The sequence below is a fragment of the Canis aureus genome, chromosome 38, assembly GCF_053574225.1.
Source record: "Canis aureus isolate CA01 chromosome 38, VMU_Caureus_v.1.0, whole genome shotgun sequence".
NCBI classification, from domain to species: Eukaryota; Metazoa; Chordata; class Mammalia; order Carnivora; family Canidae; genus Canis; species Canis aureus.
In genome coordinates this window covers 23762964-23778408 of record NC_135648.1, presented here as the reverse complement: position 1 = coordinate 23778408, position 15445 = coordinate 23762964, and the positions used below count along the sequence as shown (strand labels likewise).

Here is a 15445-nt window from a genome sequence, read left to right as displayed (position 1 = left end):
AATGTGCTATCAAAACACATGTTGGGTCCTCAAGCCATATTAGATCCACAGGCCTGCAATTAGCAAACTCTACTCTTGACATTCTAGAATATTCCCCTAGCCATTTGTATGCTTCATTCTGATTCTCTCTGCAGAGCCTAGGATAGAGCAAATGAGGGAGGGTGGAAAGGACGAAGAGACACATTGGCTTGGCAGGGCTTGGAGTTGGCCATCGTCAATGAGCATAGACTCAGGGATGTGGATGGAACCCCATGAAAATAGATACAAGTCACACACACACTCACCCTGCACGATCTAGTGCCTCCCCTCACTCCCTGCCCACCCTCCCTGTGCCTCATGCACCTTGCTCATCTTTCTTGAACTCTGCTTACTACCTGCTACACAAAGGCAAACAAGCAAGTTGAAGGATCCGATGGGCTCCGGCTGCAGGAGGGGACATTATCCCATCTGGATGAAAAATAAAATGTGCAAGTGACCTGGCACATGCAGGCTAATGGGAATCTAGAGTTGTGCTGGCTTCCAGCAAGACCTCCCCAGCAGGGTGTGGAAGGCATGAGTTTTAGGATGGAAAGGGGGTAGGAGAGAAGGAGCGGGTTTTATTTTTCCTTCTCCATTGCTTAGGCTGACTCGCAGGCACCATCATCTCTCTCCTAAACCCAGTCATCTTCCTGGTTTATAAAGTGCCCTCCCATTTATGACATCACTGAACCTTACCAACCCTGTGAGGTTGGTATCATCCCATATTATAGATGAGGACATGGAGGTTCCACATTATCGACTGACTTGCCCAAGATAGCACAGCTTATAAGTGGTGGAACCCAGGGATGCTGACCCTAATGTCAGCACTGATTTTTCAAGTAATCACTTGGGGTGCCTGGGGTGACAGGAAGTTTTTCTGGGCACTACTTAATTGCAAATATGTTGCAGCTTTTTAATTAAGGAGGATTGTTGGAGGTGTCTTCTGAGATGACATGGACAGGGGGCATTTGGATTTCCTCATGTACCTTGTGTGAGGACCATATAGCCCCCAAATCTCTCCTGAGTGCAAGATGTTTGGAGAAGTTGAAAGAAGACACTGATTTTGTCCACATGAGCTAGAGACAGAGACTTTGGATCTTACGTCAAACCTGAATTCTGTCTGCCTTTGCTGTGTGACCCTCAGGCCAGACCTTTCCCTCTCTGGTCCTCAGAGCATCCCTCCAGCAACCAAACCAAAGCCATCTCCCTGACAGCTCACTGCACAGCAAGACTCCACTCCCTTGTCACCCTCCTAGAGAAGGCGAGGAAGGGCAGGATGGTCACTGCTCAGAGGAAACATCCCACACCCCTCACTGGCTTAGGAATGTAACACCAGGGAAGTGATGGGCATCAGAAGCCTGGCGACTGTGAGGAGGAGGAATGAAACAGGCTCGGGCTGGACCCAGCTTTGCAGCTCTGGCCTGTACAAAAGCTGCTTTTCACGCCTTTTTCCTCTGTTAATTTGGCTTGTTTTCCAAACACAGGTCAAACAATCTCCCCCCAGAAACAGAAGCAGCAGAAGGAAATGTTATTAAAAAACGAGTCCGTTAGTGGGCATGGTGTGTGGACGAAGTCTTTGGGAGTTTTTGGCTGCCAAATAAAGACTTTATTGTTGTCATTCCTCCGTTCCCAAGCTCCCTCTCTCCCTCTCTCTCCCCCTCCTCCCTCCTCCCTCCCTCCCCTCTTCCCTCCTCCTTCCCCTCCCTCCCTACAATCTGCCTGTCCCTCCCCCTAACCTAACCTCCCCACCCTACTAGGATCTGGGAGAAGAAAAGCCAGGCAAATACAAGCACGCAGGCACCACTGGGAGGTTAGAACTTCTAGCCGGCTCTCTGCTGCCACAGCCCCACCGAAGGGTGGGGGAGGAAGAGGGGGAGCCTTGCCCGGGACTAAACCCACAGCTGAGAGGACAGGCAGGTGTGTGCAGGTAAGCCCAGGGGGAGATGGGGGAGACCCCTTCCCCAGAAGGCTTCCTCCTACTCTGTCCAACCAACCTTATTGATCTGGTCTCCATCTCCTTCCTTCCTTCCTTCCTTCCTTCCTTCCTTCCTTCCTTCCTTCCTTCCTTCCTTCCTCCCAGCCTTTCTCCTTTCAAGTGAGCCCCAATGAGCTCTTCCACATTTCTCCTGCACCCTCCTCCTCTACCTTCTCTCTCTCATTCTATGCCCATGTATTTGCTTGATGCAAAAATTAAACTTTCTTGGTTCAGTTGTTTGCTGTGGCACAGGAAGTTATACTGCGCACAGTATTCTACACAGCAGGTGTTTCTATGGAAACCTGACTCTAGAATCCACTTCTTTGCACCCTTCACGTATTGTCACACACCGCCACAAGGGCACCCACACGTCACAGAGGGGCTGCATTTTCGCAAGACATGCACACACACACACACACACACACACACACACACACACACACACACGATATGAGGATGTCCTGTCCGTTTACCTCCACTCTCTGACTGCATACGACAAGCAGAGCTAGAGCACACAGAGACTGGCTGCCAGCAGACAGACAGACAGACAGACACACGCGCGCGCGCGCGCGCGCACACACACGATCCATCTTGTCTCTCACACTTTCACATGCCTCCCCAGCTGGAAGAGCAAAAAGAAAGTGAGTCTTCCCACTGAGATGGGAGAGCCAAAAGAAAACCATGTGTCCTGATTTGAGGCTGAGAGGGAGGAGATGAACCCAGCAAGCGCTGGAAGGGTTTTTTCATTCTTTAGAACTTAATTGGGTAGGAGGGAGAAAAAAAGCGCCTTTCTAACCTGCACAGTATCTTCCCATTAGCTCTGAATGTCCCTCTCTGGTCCAAACCACTTGGCTTTTGGGAAGAAAGGGAAAAAAGCATCCCAGCTTCCAAGACTTGGAGGTCCTGATTCCCGGCACTGGGGGCAGCTCATTTATTTTTTTCTACAGGCAGCCAGAAAACTTCTCTTTTTAAACCAATTTCAAAATCATCCCAGGTTGATAAGGTGTCCTTGTGGCAAAAAGATAGTAATTCCTTAGTCAGGGAGGGGGAAGCCAAAGTGGATGATTGAATGGGGCTCCTTTCCAAGTAGCCCCATCATCCCCCCAACTTCTTAAATTCTGCAACAGCAGAGGGAGTGCTGTGCCAGGGCAGGTAGGGGTGGGCAGCTCTCGGTCGCCAAATGTGGTTGATCTTCAAAATCACCTGGGAGCAAGGTGGGGGATAAGGGAAGTTACTAAAAATATAGATTTCTGGACCCCTCACTCTGCTCCTTCCAGATGGAGCCCAGTAATCTATTGTTTAATGCTTGAGGGGCTCCTGATGGTCAGCCAGGGTTTGAGCACCTGAATCAGGGGCTTGAGAGACACCCATGTGGGGACTGAAGAGCCCAGGACTCAAGGCAGTATGAGCTAGGCAGAAGGACTGTATGGTTTCCTGGACAAGAATTGTCTGGTGGAGGAGTTCCAGAGTGTCCTTGGAGTAGGAACAAGCCACCTGAAGGAATAGAGAAGATGTCCAGTAGGCCCTCCTCTACCTTTTCCCCACAAGCACCAGCAACTGCATCATCAGGCATATCTCAGAAAATTCCCCCAAGATAGCTCCAAAGAGCTTCTGTTTCCTCTCACTTGCCAATCTGCCTTACGCTGGGCACTGGACTGGGCTCTTCCCCATTCCCTCTATATCCCCTCTCCCCCTGCCTGATAGCTGTCTGTCCTGATGTGCACAGAGAGAGGTCGGACTAAACACCAAGCTCTGTGCTCCCCCTTCACCTCCCTGGTGGGCAGCCTCATTTATTGGGCCTGCGAGGGAAGCATGTCAAGACTAGAAGGGGGCAGAAAAGCCAGGTGCAAAAGGTTGGGAAGGGAAGTCATAGATCACAGGGGTCTCCAGAGCCAGCTGAGGAAGTGAGCAAGCATCCCCTTACCTGCTACAGAAAGGCTTCAGGTGGGGTTAGTGAATTGGAAAGACAAAGTGAGCCTTCTCCCAGGTAGCTGGAGGCTCCTATGGTCTCTCCAACTAGTTGGTTCTAAGACCCAAGTGTGGCCTCGCAGGCCCCACAGGGAGGAGGCTGCTTTGTGTGTGGAAGAGCTGGAGGAAATATGGGAGCCAGTACCCACCTACAAGAATCCCTACCTTTGAGTGGAGAGCAGGTCTGCCCTCTGGCCAAGTTAAAGGAAAAGAGACCCCCATTACTTTGAAAATATGTCACCAACAGCTTAACATTCACTAAGCACTCACTTTAACCACATCTACTCATTTAGCCCTCAAAACCATCGGATATGAAGGTGTTAATATGCCTGCTTTACAGATGAGGACACTAGAGCTGAGTAGAGGTAGGTTTGCCCAAGCTCTCCAGCTAAGCAGGGTTGGAACCCTGATCTATGAGTACTCAAGGCATCGGACAGATTCTTCCAGACTTTTTTCAGGGATTGGAGATACTGAGGGATGGAGGCAGAATGAAGGATATGGTGAGGAGACAGGCTGTCAGAGGAGGACAGCCATCTCACCCCATTTCGTCCCTGGGTCCTCAGAATGGAAAACGTGCTCTTCTGGACTAGTGGCCTCAGGCCAGAAAAACTTCATTCTGTTTACACTTTGCCTTGTGGTAGACACTGGGGAGACAGATGGTCTCTCCATAATAGTGTTATATTTATTTTTAGGATTTTTTAAATCTGTGGTTCATTTTAAAGTTGTTTATCACACTTGTTTCTGACAACAACTGAGTGAGGAATATAGGGATGGGGAAGATTTGTTATCCGTTTTACAGGTAAGGAAACTGATGCTGAAGACAGGCTGAGAAACCTCATCCCCTGTCTAGCATGTACCATAAAGCTCTCTTGCCACCACCCCTGTCAGGCTCACCCTTATACTGATTCACCCCACAGGAAAGGGACAGCTCCATCAACAGTGTGTTGAATTCACCATGCCTCCTTATCAGCCCTTTTGTTAGCTGAAGACATGAGGGGCCCCTTGAAAGGAGCTCAGGCAGCCTGGTCGGGGAGAGTGGCTGTCTCAACTCCTCGGCTAACAAATGACCACCTGATTCTCCTGGCTTCCAACCTCCTTCTGGGCTTTAGGAAGAGACAAAGGAAGCAGGACAGCTTTCAGAAGTCTGACTTTAGACAGAAAGAAGGGAACAAAGAAAGAGGGTCATCCTAATGTCCATGGATGTGCCTCTGGGGCCAGGGGCAGCCCCATTCCCCACGACAGGGTCACTGGCTGACTTAAGCTGTGAAGGCTTAGGGGTGACCAAGTAGGCAGGAAATATGACAAGAACAAGACTACCAGTGAGTACAGTTGACCTTTGGAAAAGCACAGGGCTTAGGGGTGCCAACCCTCACAACACAGTCAAAAATCTGCAATATAACTGTTGATTCCCCCAAAACCTACTAATAGGCTGCCATTGGCCAGAAGCTTAACCAATAACATCAACAGTGAATTACCACATATTTTGTATGTTCTACATATTATACACCGTATTCTTACAAGAAGTAAGCTAGAGAAAAGAAACGTGATTTTAAAAATCATAAGGAAAAGAAAACACATTTATAGGACTGTACATGTATTTATTGAAAAATATCTGCATAAAAAAAAAAAAAAAAAAAAAAAAAAAAGAAAAATATCTGCATATAAGTGGACCCACGATATTCAGACCCATGTTGTTCCAGGGTCAACTATAGAGTGAAATAATCTTTCTTCAACCCTGGGAGACACACCCAACCTTACTCCCAGCCCAACCCCAACCCCAGACTCTCCATGCCAAGTCAATTAGCCTTAAACTTGCTCATACTGACTTGACAAATCCATGCGAACTTCAGCACAGCCCTGCCCTGAGCCTCAACCTTGCATTAGTCCTGGTGTTCAAGCCTTAATGAGTGAATTCATGAACTAGGTAGGGATGAGGGCTGTCTCACTTTAAAAATCAGTCTCCCTAGAGGATCTGCTCTTTTATAAATACATAGGTGAATAAATGAAACCCCTGCCATTTGTAGAGATTTTATGCTCTACCACACGCCTTCGTGCGTGTGATCTCATTGCATCTTAATAAATGAGGAGCCTGGGATGGAGGGTGAGAGTCAGGATTTAAGCCCAGATCTCCAACACTTGGAACGGAAATTTGAACTGAGAACTCTCATAGGAAATGTTCTGAAGTAGTGAGTGAACATTGGGTTGGGCTTTGCCCTCATGGAGCAGCAGCTCTCAAGAGCCCATGCTGGGGCATGGAGCTGGGTGAGGTTTAGTGGTTGTTGCTGGTCTGCAGGAGCCTGAGGACTGCTAGTGAGCACCACCCAGCAGAAAGCTGGGAGTGGGGTGGGGAGGTATGCCTGCAAAGACATATGAAATGTAAAAATCACACACACTCATGACCCAACCTAAGGGAGTTTATGATTGGATGGAAGGCTCTGGAAGGCAGAAGCATAAGAAAATGTGACTTTGGGCTTTATGGCGGGGGGTGGGGGGGAGCAGTTGTGACTCCCCTTGGAGTCCAGGGGCCTCCACTTGGTCACACAGATTCTGCTTTCAGGGACTTAGGGCATCGCTGAGTATTGCCAGAGCAATAGCTGTGCTGTCAGGACCTCCCCTCTGGACAGTCAGGCTCCAGCATGAAGAGGCGTTGCCCAGTGAAAAAAGCCTTAGAAATGAACTCTATTTTCTCAAGAAAGAAGCATGGGATCTGGCGTGTGCACACACATACACACACACATACATACCCACAGCAGAGAGTGGTTGAGCCCTGGGGCTCAGATAAGGGGAGCTGAACAGATGCAGTGTTTCTCCATGGACTGAGGGTAGAGAACTTTTCCTCCGAAAGCTCCTAGTGGTTCTGAGCGGAGCTTGGCCAGTCTCAGAGGTTTGGAATGTAAAAGGGTCAGGAGGTCAGTGGGGGTTGGGGTTGGAGGGTGGCAGGGAAGATAAGAGGAGTTCCCAAAGGGTCCGGTGCAGGAGCTGGGGATGAGGAGGACTTGTGCTCACTGTGGACAGAAGGAGCAGGAGGCTAGCCTGTGAGCCTGCCCTCCTAACTGTGAGCACCAGGGCTGCCCAGTCCCCCAGCTACCCAGAAATACCGGGGAGCAAAGGCCAGCTGCCCCGTCAGTGAGCCACACAGAGCCACCCTTGCTGTAAGTGCTAGACACGTGTTACTTGCTTAACTCGAGGTCTAATATCTAGGCAGATGCTTTTGATGACAAAGGCAAGGAAGGGAAATGGGGGAGCTCACAGCCAGTGCTGGGGAGCCTCCCTGAAGCAGGGCTTCATATCCTGAGAGATTTTATGTTTACTTCTGGCTCTCAGGTGATCAGAAAATAAAGAAATGCCCAAATAAATAGGGTCGGAAAAATTGGGGCTCTTAAAAATGTTTGCATTCAGTATACTAATGCTTTAACAACCCCTTAAAGTGTATATGTCTGTGCTATTTTCGAGAAAATTACAGGACTTATGAAATACTAATTCATAGTTTCCCAATCCTGAGTGGTGTGGGGCCCGGTAACAAGATGGGAGTTTACAATGAATGTCCGCTCTTTTCAGCCCTTGTGGGACTGTTGGATCCTCAGCTGGAGGTAAAGCCAAGATTCTAACTGCACGGTTCTTCTTTCTGATGAGAGGCCCAAGAAAATGGACCTGGTGGACTCCCTCAGAGAGGCCTGCCTGGGGAGAGACCCCCTTAGAGGGAGGTAGGGAAGCAACAGAGGCTGCAGGGCAATCTCTTCCTTCCTTTCCTCCCATCTTCAGAGTACTATGTGGACATGGGTTTGCTTATGTGCACGCATGTGTGTGTGCATGAAAGAGAGAGCTGGCTAGGTGTCAAGGGTGTGTGTGTATGAAAGGTGCAGGGAGACCCCCTTCTTCCCCTTGGAGTTGAGCTCCGCCCTCTCTCCCGTTTCTTGTCACATTCAATGCCTCCGGAGCATCAGGCCTGGGACTAAGCAGCTTGTGAGAGGCCTCTATCCTCTTCCTTTGAGCAGAGCCAGAAAGAAGCATGCAAGGGAGGAGTGTAAGTAGATGTGGGCTCAAAGGAAAGACAGTGATAGTCCTGGCACAGAGGCAGGCAGGCAGGATCCCAGGGTCCAGATGCAGCTGGGGACACACTGTGGCCTGCTCTAGGTCAGAGAATCTCAGGAAGCCTGCATCTCTGGGCCCCAGACCACCACCTCATGAGGAAGCAGTAAGGAGGCTAGGGGAAGTGTTGTGGGAACAGAGAACCTGGCTGTAGACCAGAGGGGAGAGTCATAGGACTGGCGGGCCCTGTGGAGGAGACGGTGTGAGGGGAGGAAGCTGGTGGGAGCTGCCACTCTGTCTGCAGCCCTGATCCTATTGCTATTTCTCCAGCTTAATTCAACTCAATCCACATGACCCTATCTGAAGAGTCACCAGAGCCACTGGGGAGCCTGACCCCAATATAGCCTTCAGTGACCTATTCCACTATGTCACAGAGGCAGGCAGGAAATTTTTCTTCATAGCCAGTCTCAACACCAACAACTGCCATGGATATGGGGGCAGTGATACCAAGTCAGAAGAAATGAAAGTGATTTCCCCACAGCTTTTGATCCCTTCCCTGTTTATTTTCACAGGAGCCTTCACATCTGGGGAGAAATTCTTGGTATGCCTCTTGCTGGCAAAGACCAGCTTTCCCTGAGCTGAGCACAGAGCTGAGGAGTAAGCAGGGGCAGACACCAGACACAAGTGTGTCCACAGCTCTTTCCTTCCTTTCCAGGACCTCCACAAGCCCTGCTCTGGAAAGCAGGAGGCCTGGGTTTCTGTCCCAGGATTGGTGTTCAACAGCTTCCTGGCCTTGGCAAGCCATTCCACCCCTCCGGGACTCAATTTCTGTAAACAGTAGAATCTGGGCTTGATTGGTGAATTTCAAACCGTTTTTAGCAATGCAGCTCTTCTTTCAAATACATGCTTTGGTCAAACCTCTATATATAACAAATTTAAAAACACAGAGCCAAAAAAATAAATTAAATAAAATAAAAATAAAAAGAAATAAAACAACAACAACAACAACAACAAAACACAGAGCCACTCAGGTTGGCTCAGGGGTGAGTTGGAGGTGCCCCAGGGCCACCCACTTGTTTTCCCTCCCTCAGGGGGCTCCACATATCAGGGCACAGTCTGAAAACCATTGAATCATAGGATCTCTTAGGATCCTTCCAGATGTACCACTTAGGCCTCTATGGTTCACGTATCCTAACATCCCCCTTCTAGGAACAGGGGTGATTTGTTCATGCTGCAAGTGGGGAGACCAAGCACTAGAGAGGTTAATGGTCTTCTCCAGCAAGCCCCAGAGCTCCTGATTTTCAGTCAATGTGCCTTCTGCCAGGATGTCTCACCCTCCCAGAGCTGGCTAGGCATGTAGGCTGGGGGTCCAAACCCTCAAGTCCTTGTTATTTTTACCTCCTGGATATGGGCAGACAAAGAGAGGCTTCAACAGGTCTCTCTCACTGGAGCTCGTCCTGGCCAACACTAGTGCCAAGACAGAGCCTTTAATTATGGAGGCCCAGAAGGTTAATGACTTCGTGTGTCTCCTCCCTGCAGGTGTGTCACCTGGATCATGAGGTCATCCCTCTGCTGGCTCCTCCCACTTCTCCTCATCTTGGCCTCAGTGGCCCAAGGCCAGCTAACAAGACGACCAAGACCCAGACCCAGACCCAGGCCCAGACCCAGGCCTACACCCAGCTTTTCTCAGCCCTATGAGCCACCGGAGCCTACAGACCTGCCCCCTCCCCTCCCACCAGGTCCTCCCTCTATCTTCCCCGACTGCCCCCGGGAATGCTACTGCCCCTCTGATTTCCCGTCTGCCCTCTACTGTGACAGCCGCAACCTCCGAAAGGTCCCTATCATCCCACCCCGCATCCATTACCTCTATCTGCAGAACAACTTCATAACTGAGCTCCCAGTGGAGTCCTTCCAAAATGCCACAGGCCTGAGGTGGATCAACCTGGATAACAACCGAATTCGCAAGATAGACCAGAAGGTACTGGAGAAACTACCCAGTCTAGTATTCCTCTACATGGAGAAGAACCAGCTGGAAGAGGTGCCCTCGGCCTTGCCCCGGAACCTGGAGCAGCTGAGGCTGAGCCAGAACCAGATCTCCAGAATCCCACCCGGCGTCTTCAGCAAGCTGGACAGCCTGCTGCTCCTGGATCTCCAACACAACAAGCTGAGTGATGGTGTCTTCAAGCCTGACACCTTCCAAGGCCTCAAGAACCTCATGCAACTCAACCTGGCTCACAACATCCTGAGAAAGATGCCACCCAAGGTGCCTGCAGCCATTCACCAGCTCTACCTGGACAGCAACAAGATTGAGACCATCCCCAATGGATACTTCAAGGGCTTCCCCAACCTTGCCTTCATTCGCCTTAACTACAACAGGCTGTCAGACAGGGGGCTCCCCAAGAACTCCTTCAACATCTCCAACCTGCTGGTGCTCCATCTGTCCCACAACAAGATCAGCAGTGTGCCTGCCATCAACAACAAGCTGGAACACCTGTATCTCAACAACAACAGCATAGAGAGTGAGTGGGGGCAGGGCAGGGCCATGGCCAGAGAAGTGGAGGCTCTTATTGTCTCAATCCTTTCTAGGAGTTTGGGCCGGGGTGGGGGGTGTAGAACAAAATAGCACCCAGTCTGGCATTGGACTTCAAACCTTGACCTTGCCCCTTACTATCTGTGTGACCTTGAACAGATATTTTACCTCTGCCACATTTTCTCATCTGTAAAATGAGAACGGGAACAATGCCTTCTGTCACAAAGTTGATATGAGGATTTAACAGGGTAATACGGATAAAGTGCCCAGAATACCATGCTTGAAGGATAACGGCTTTTCCTCCTCTGTCCCTTCTTGTCAGCCCCAGCTTCTCTGCCCTCCAGATCTACAGGTAGACATGGAATGTAGTCCTGGACATTCTCACGAAAGCAGAACAGTAACGTGTTCTGACTATCACTACTCTGAGATGTCCTGGGCCTGTCCCTTGCACAAGCTGGCAGCTGTGAGAGGAAGGCTGAGCCTAGGTTTTGGAGAATCTCTAAAAGACGTACACAGAAAGGCAGCTCAGGATAGGCAGCTGGTAAAATGCAGCAGCCAGAGAAACACGCCAGTGTACAGGCGCTTTCTGAACCTAGCTGCAAGGCTGGAATATTCAATCATATAAGATAGTACATTTAAGGCAGAATTTGCCCAAACTACATTTATAGGATCCTGAGCTTGGGGGAAAAATTGCAGCCCAGAAGAAAGGGCTGGAAGTCCCAGTTTGGCTCTGAGCAAAGCATTAACAGAAAACTTGAAAAACAAGAGAGAATATTATCTGGTCCTCAAAAAAAACCAGGTTCCATCCACAACAGGAATTTACAGCTCTAGGGTTGCAGGGAACCAAGGGGAAAGGGCAGCAACCCTAAGATAATATTAGGAATCCCCAGTTTCCAAACCAAAGAATGAGAAGATTGTTGAGTTTCTACAATCTTGAAACAAATGGATGGGAGAACAGGCTTATTCATTCATCTGGGATAATTACGTGAAGTAGGGGAAGGCTTTTTTTTTAAGCTGGCAAAAAGCAAATTCTGGAAAAGGGGAAACTAATTTTATCCTGCAGGTAGTAAACTGATGGAAAGTATTACCCTAAAAGCTAGATGAGCCGAAAATCCAGGCAGAAAGAATACCTTTACTCAGAGCACCTGGGTGACTCAGTTGGTTGGGTATCTGCCTTTGGGGTTGGATCCCTGCTCAGTGCAGAGCCTGCTTCTTCCTCACCCTCTGCCTGCCACTCCACCTGCTTGTGCTCTCTCTCTCACTGTCAAATAAATAAATTAAATCCTAAGAATCACGTTACTCAGTGGCCAGCAGGTCTCCATCAGTGTGTGGAAGGGTAGGCTGCTAGGGTACATCCAGCTTTTTAAGGCTGAAGTCAGAAAAATCCCCCCCCCCCCCGTGTATATCCCCTGCGCCCCACCTGTCTCCTGTGTCACCGATGGACAGAGTGGGCAGAGCTGGCCCTAGATCAGCTAACCGTGTTCTCAGCAATGACCTTAATGCTGCCAACTTCCCTGTCCTTTACAGCCTGTAAAATGCCTTTGCCAATATTCTCTCATCTGAAGTGAGGGACAGGTACCCCTCCCACCATTTCACAGATTTGAGAACTGAATGTCAAGGTGGTAAGGTGACAGTCCAAAAAGTCACAGTGGTCATAAGAACAAAATCCACCTAAGTCAGGGCTCTTTCTGCTACTCCAATGATGGACAGAGAGGAAGAAGACCAAGAAGGAGAAGAACATCATTAACAATGCTGATCCCCCAACGCTGATGAAAGAGGCAAGGTTGAGGGGGAATAAGAAATTCATTCAGAAGATGACATCATTTCACGTGACATCATCTCACCAGAGGTGAAGGAGAAAGTGGAATCTCGCTTTCCATTTGAAAGTCTACCACAAATTGGCTCCTGCTGAGCTGCCTGGCTTCTCTCTCCAGTACAGCTCACTGTGCTTTTACTACTCCTGGGTTCTGCCATGAGCTCTGCTGCCCCTACAACTTCCTTCAAATAGGAGGTCACTCTAGCAAACACCAACCCCCACGTCTCCACCCTGCTGTGGCCCCACCTGTCTTTGAAGGTCCAGCTCACAGTTTACTTCCTCTGTGACTCCACAGAGTGAATTTCCAATAGTAATGGTTGATTGGTTCTGACTTAATTCATTCTACAAACAAGTAAAGTAAACCTGGGGGTGGGCAGGCTTGACTCAACCTCGGTGGCACATTCCCAAGGTCAGCCAGTTCCAGAGAAGAGAACTCAAATTCTTATCATCAATTGTCCGCCCCCTTCTCCTTCCTCATCTTTGCCTCCAGCCCCATCTGTCCCAACCCCCACCCACCCTACCTGCTGACCTCTCCCTTCTTTCTCCACAGAAATCAATGGGACCCAGATCTGCCCCAACAACCTAGTTGCCTTCCATGACTTCTCCTCAGATCTGGAGAATGTGCCACACCTCCGCTACCTGCGGCTGGATGGGAACCACCTGAAGCCGCCCATCCCGCTGGACCTCATGATGTGCTTCCGCCTGCTGCAGTCCGTGGTCATTTAGGCCTTACTCTGCCACCCAGATCTCCTCTGACCACACTTGAATGCTGGTGGCCCGGGTGCCTGTGCCCACCATTCGTGTTCTTTATCTTCCTTTCTCATTGCCGGCTTTGTCTTTCTCATCCCATCTTCCCAAGGCAGGAACTAGCCACATACTCTGCTGCACCTGCAGCTTCTAGAGCAAGACGTCTAAGGGCTTGATTTGGTTCAGCCAGCTCAAAGACACCCACTGCACACCCACACTTCTGGCACCAGAAGCATAGATGTGTGTCTAAAGACAACTTCTTCTCTCTCCTCCTCTCACTCCTGGGGTAAGTCGGGGCCATGGGCTGATATCTGGAACTTGGTCCTGGCCAAAACAAGGAGAAGGTGGTCAGGAGCAGCCCAGAGGTGAGGTTTTGGAAAGTCCTGCTGCAGACTCCACCATCATAGGCAGCTATGGCCCAAACGGGCCCCTTAGCCACAGATCACACCTTCTAAAACTGCTGCTCCACCGACCTGTTCGCTGGCACCAGACGTTGCACTGGCTCCCTACCAGCCCGGGTTCTCCAGCAAGGAAGTGTAAGAGAGTGGCTGAAGGATGGTGGAGGGTCAGGGTTCCTCACGAGGACCTGCATCTGGCAGTCTCTTCACAGGGATAGCTGAGCCTCTTCTACTCAAGAGTAAGAGCAGGAAGGAGCAGTCCAGGAGAAGAACAGCTCCAGGAACTAGGGATCAGCCAATGGAGGAGGCGTTGGCAGTCAGAGCCCTGGGGATGGGCCCCTGTGGGTGCAGATAGATCTTGCAGCCCCCTTGCCAGTCTGGACAAGAGGCCTGATGCCCTGAGCAACACAGTGTCCATAGTGAGGGGTACAGAGCCACCAGCCCACCCCACCATCTGTTCTCTATCAATGTGGTGGCCCAATCCTGTCCAAAGCCCGGAAGCAGTTCCTGAGAAAGTGCTCTCAAAGGGGTGGAGCCCCCGGGGTAGAAGCCCGTTGCACCATGCACAGCCGGGCTTCCCGGTCTAAGGCAGATGCATCAGTGACACCTGGTGGCTGGTACAGGCCACAGCTGGCTCCTGTCTTCTTGCCTGTCTTCAGGATGGTTTTACAAGGTTAAGGAGCTGGCCTCAGGTTCCAGCTTGAAGAGCCATGGGTCATGTGTGTGGTGTCTCCTCTGGGGTGTACAGGGTGCAAAGGTACTGGTGGCCTTGAGGCTGGGGGGTGGGGGGCTGGTTCCCATCACAAGTGAGCACAAATGGGAACCTTCAGGAACCCAGGTGAGGATGTAGTTTCTTCCTGTGTGCTGTCTGACCTTGTGGTCCCTCTAACTTCTGCCCCCACATCTGGATCCCAGATCTCTCCAGCATTCACAGTCTGGTCTGTGGCTCCACTCCTTAAACCACACTCGAATTATCTACTATCCCTGCTGCCACTTGCAGTAAGTTATTCCCTATATGGACCATCCCTCCCCTTGAAGATCCACCACCCCACCCCACCTGGGCCAGGTGAGTGGCTTGGCAGGCCTCCAAGCAGAGCCTGGGTCCCATGAGCCTGGGCTCATTCATCTTCATTCCTCTAGGGAATGTTGCCCCTCTATAGCTCCCTAGAGTATATGTTGGGGAGTGGCGGGGAGGTGGATGCTCTAGAAATAAGTAGGACACAGTGCCCACCCTCGTTAGGCTGAGAAACATTCCAGGGATTTTTAAGAAATTAGGTTAAGCTAGGACCCTAACCTCAAGAAATTCCCACAGAAGTCTCTCTCCTTTCTCTTTTGCTCATTTACAGAAAACAGGGTCCATTTCCCCTTAACGTTTTTCCCCATGCTCCCCTCTAGCTGCCCATCCTTCCCAGCTACTGCTGGTTTCTCCAAGGCTCCTGTTGAAAGTCAATATATTATTGTGGCTGTAAGCAACCTGGTGCTAAAGCCTGGATAAGCCCCCACTTCTGCACCAAACTCGCACTTTGCAATCTCTGTCCCTCGGACGAGGCCCTCAGGGGAGCACAGCTCCTGGGGTCCCTTGAGGGCAGGGGGCATTTCTGCTCCTGCAAAATCTAAACTGTTTTGTTTCAGCAGCAAAACAAACACCATCATCCCATTGCCCCATCTAGATGCAGTCTGCTTCCGCATTGCTCCCTGCGGCTGTAAGCCAGAGGGGATTCAGGGGAAGTTCACTTTACAGCAAATCCCCTGCTCCCCTCTGCCCAGTGCTGACGGAAGCCCCTCCTCCATAAGCAAGTTCATTCTTTCAGTGCCATTGGCATCTACACAGACAGGTGTGAGAGTAGATGTGTAGGTTACTCTACATGTATCTGTTCTTTCTTCAAAACCATGTTAACTTTGTGAAACGACTTTTACACTCCAACACGCTTTACAGCAGAAGAAATAAAGGAATATGAAAAATA

The 15445-nt window shown here is 50.2% G+C and overlaps 1 protein-coding gene across 2 annotated transcripts; it reads left to right on the top strand.

The window, feature by feature from the left end:
- Positions 1-1759: 1759 nt before the first annotated feature.
- Positions 1760-15445, top strand: PRELP (proline and arginine rich end leucine rich repeat protein). 2 transcript variants are annotated; one of them, XM_077886949.1, is made up of 3 exons: positions 1760-1935; positions 9530-10509; positions 12887-15445. In XM_077886949.1, the coding sequence occupies exons 2-3, from the start codon at positions 9546-9548 to the stop codon at positions 13060-13062; spliced, it is 1140 nt and encodes a 379-aa protein (XP_077743075.1). In that variant the 5' UTR covers positions 1760-1935; positions 9530-9545; the 3' UTR covers positions 13063-15445. The 2 variants fall into 2 exon arrangements, with proteins under 2 accessions (XP_077743075.1, XP_077743074.1); XM_077886948.1 differs by having other exon boundaries at positions 1760-1945.

Coding starts and splice junctions, on each gene's coding strand:
- PRELP (XM_077886949.1), top strand. CDS start 9,546: ATGAGGTCATCCCTCTGCTGGCTCCTCCCACTTCTCCTCATCTTGGCC. Junction 10,510..12,886: donor CAACAACAACAGCATAGAGA/GTGAGTGGGGGC, acceptor CTTTCTCCACAG/AAATCAATGGGACCCAGATC.